The sequence below is a fragment of the Meleagris gallopavo genome, chromosome 2, assembly GCF_000146605.3.
Source record: "Meleagris gallopavo isolate NT-WF06-2002-E0010 breed Aviagen turkey brand Nicholas breeding stock chromosome 2, Turkey_5.1, whole genome shotgun sequence".
Classification (NCBI taxonomy): domain Eukaryota; kingdom Metazoa; phylum Chordata; class Aves; order Galliformes; family Phasianidae; genus Meleagris; species Meleagris gallopavo.
In genome coordinates, this window is record NC_015012.2 from 103,439,423 (window position 1) to 103,442,391 (window position 2,969).

At 62.1% G+C, this 2,969-nt stretch overlaps 1 protein-coding gene across 1 annotated transcript in view; it reads right to left on the minus strand.

The window, feature by feature from the left end:
* The window catches only part of DNMT3A (DNA methyltransferase 3 alpha), a gene marked incomplete at its 5' end in the record, with an annotated part of 18,665 nt that extends 15,808 nt beyond the window's left edge, over positions 1 to 2,857 (minus strand). The window contains 1 exon segment of the mRNA XM_031552264.1: positions 2,735 to 2,857. Coding sequence (XP_031408124.1) covers positions 2,735 to 2,857 — 123 coding nt within the window.
* Positions 2,858 to 2,969: the final 112 nt, after the last annotated feature.

A 2,969-nucleotide genomic window follows, 5' to 3' on the forward strand; every position in this document is an offset into this window, starting at 1 on the left:
GCCGCAGCTGCGCACGGGGCCGGGAAGGAGGGGACGCGACGCACGGGGGGAGGAACGGGGCTGGAGAGGGGAGGGACGTTGGGTGACGGATGGGGGTCCGGCGGTGCCAACCCAACCGTGGCACGGGGACGTGGGGCACCGAGCCCCGGCTTCATCCCGTCGGCACCCAACGCCACCCTCGTCTGCACCCAACGCCGTCCCGCTGGCAGCGCGCAGCCCCGCGCCCCCCGCTCTCCTGGGGACAGTGTCACGCTGTGCACCAAGGACACGCGCGCTACCACCACCCTGGTGGCCTCTCCCCGTGCCCACAGTGCGGAAAGCTGGAGGCTGCCCCTCGGCCGCCCCCGCTGCGGGAAAGCGGCGTGCACCAATCGCCCCCGGCACGGCACGGCACGGCACGGGCAGGGGCTCTGTGGGCTGTGTGGGGCGGGTGGACAATGCCAGGAAGCTGGGGTGGGTGTGGGACATGCACTGCGTCGCCGTGCACGATGGCCTGCCTTGCACGACAACTTCTCTTGCACAACAGCTCTCCACTGCACGCTGGGCTGCCTTGCACGACATCTGTCCCTTGCAGAATGATGCCCCTTGCTTGACAACCTCCCTTGCAAGAAAGCTCTCTGCTGCACGCTGGGCTGCCTTGCATGATGTCCTCCCTTACACAATTGCCTTCCCTTGCACGATGGCCTTCTTTACACGACAACCTCTCTTCCACGACAACCTCCCTTGCACAACGGCTCTCTGTTGCACACTGCAGTGTCTTGCACGATGGTCTCCCTTGCACGACATCTGTCCCCTTGCATATCCATCCCTTGCACACCAACAGGGGAAGGAGCTGTGAATCCACCCTGGCGCCCATCCCTGTCCCAGGGGAAGGCCTGGCTCGCCTGCTGCTGCCTTCCTTCCCACCCACCCTCTTCCTCTGCGCTGCCGGCTCTGGGAACAAGCGCTGCCTTTTTCCGCACTCCCCTCCCTGCAGGGCCCCCGCCAAGGACTTCGCTCCACAGCTGTGTGCCCCCAGGGGGACCAGGGTGCACCATGACCAGGACGGTGCTGGGCTCCTCCCTGCTCCATTGTGGCAAAGCGGCACAGGGGAGAACCACTGCCGTGCATGGCACTAACTGCAAGGTCACTGGCTGGGGGTGGCCTCAGGGCCACAACTTGGCATGACTTGGCATGGCACAGCACGGCTTAAGGTGACTTGGCATGGCACGGCATGGCTCGTGGTGACTTGGTGGCCCTGGGCGTACTGGTCTCACGGCCATGGCATGGCACAGCTTGGCATGGCATGGCTCGAGGTGACTTGGCATGGCACAGCTCAGCACGGCGTGGCATGGTGCTGCCACCAACACCCTGCAGCTCCTCGTCCCCGCAGGGTCCCCAGGTGCAGGGGCAGAGCCGCCCTGCCCTGGGCCCCGCTCACCTGGCTCACGTCACCCCTCAGGATACATACCTTGGAACACCTGGAAAAACAAATGGTCCTGTTACAGCCGCGCCAGAGGGCTGCCCGCCCCTCCCCAGCTGGGGGTCCCCATCTCTGCGCCCACATCCCCTCCAAACCCTGGGGCTAGAGAGAAAAGTTCCTTGCACCATGGGTTCCCAATGTTTCCATGTGTCCCCATGCTGAGAGGACAGAGCTGCCACCTCTGCAGCACAAGCTCTTGGTGGCACACTCCTGGTGTCCCCATGCCACGTGTCCTCCTTTCCATTTGGGTCCTGTCCCTCCTGCACCTGGTGGCACAGGGGGAGGACAGTACATGGTGCCCAGGAAGGATGGGAGTCACACTTCTCTGTGCCCCCTCCAGCACCAGGAGGTGCCACTGCTGCCACCGCTGCATTCCAGCCCCAATGTGGGGACCCCAGAGCTGCCCCTCAAAGGGTCAGAGCCCTCCAGGCTTCCCAGCTTGCTCCGTTCCTGGATAACTTCTCCCCACTTGTTCCTGTGCCAGCATTGTTCTTGCATCGAAATAGCTCCCGCCCTCTGCACTCACCTCCCATCCCGCTGTATTTATAGCCCCACTGTGCTCCATGTCTGCTACTTGCATCACCAGTGTCCCCTCGTCCCAATGCCATCCCATCACCTAATGCCATCGCTGCAGTGTCTGTCCCACCGAGATATGTCCAAGTGCAGAATTAATCCTTACTGCAGCCACAAACTTTTGCAGAATTAACCCTTGTTTCAGCTGTAAACTTCTGCAAAAAGGCTGCTTGGTGTCCCACGGAGCAGACGGCGCCAATGCTTATTGCAGCCACAAACTTTCGCAAAAAGGTTTTTGGTGTCCCATGGAGAAGATGGTGCCAACGTGCCTGACTGTGGCCATGTGCCCAATTCTGGCAATGGCCAATGCTGCTGGGGGTCCCCTCTTGCTCAGCACTGTCCCCACTATCACCACGTGTCCCTGTGCCAGGAAGACGAATCCAACACCACTGAAAGCTTTGCCAAAAACAGTGCCCAAAGTCAAATGCCATGTCCCCAGAGCTAGTGCCACACCAGGGTTTGTGCTATCCTGTGCCATGCCCTGTGCCAGCAGCACCGGGGCTGCTCCTTGGGGGAACTATTTCCCTGTGCCATGCCCTGAGCCAGCAGCACCGGGGCTGCTCCATTGGGGAGCCATTTCCACCACCAGCAGAGCAGGGATATCCTCTTTTTGGGTGTCAGTGGGCTGCAGTTGCTGCTTGGTAGAGTCAGGGAAAGGGAACTTTGGGGATGGCTGTCCCACTGGGCCCCACTGCTCACCTGGGCGTGTTTGCGTTTTCGCCCAGGCCGCCCGGCCTTCCTCATGGGTGTCCCTGGCTCCTGCTTCTCCTCCTTGCTCGGGTGCTCCTCCTGCTCCTCTTCCCCCTGTGGGATGGAGACACATCATGGTTATGGCAGTTACGGGGCCGCAGCCTAGGCACGACTCCCGCTGGGCACCTGTGAGGCAGTGGGGTGGCACCCCACAGCGCCCCACACCCCCCATTTCCATAGGACA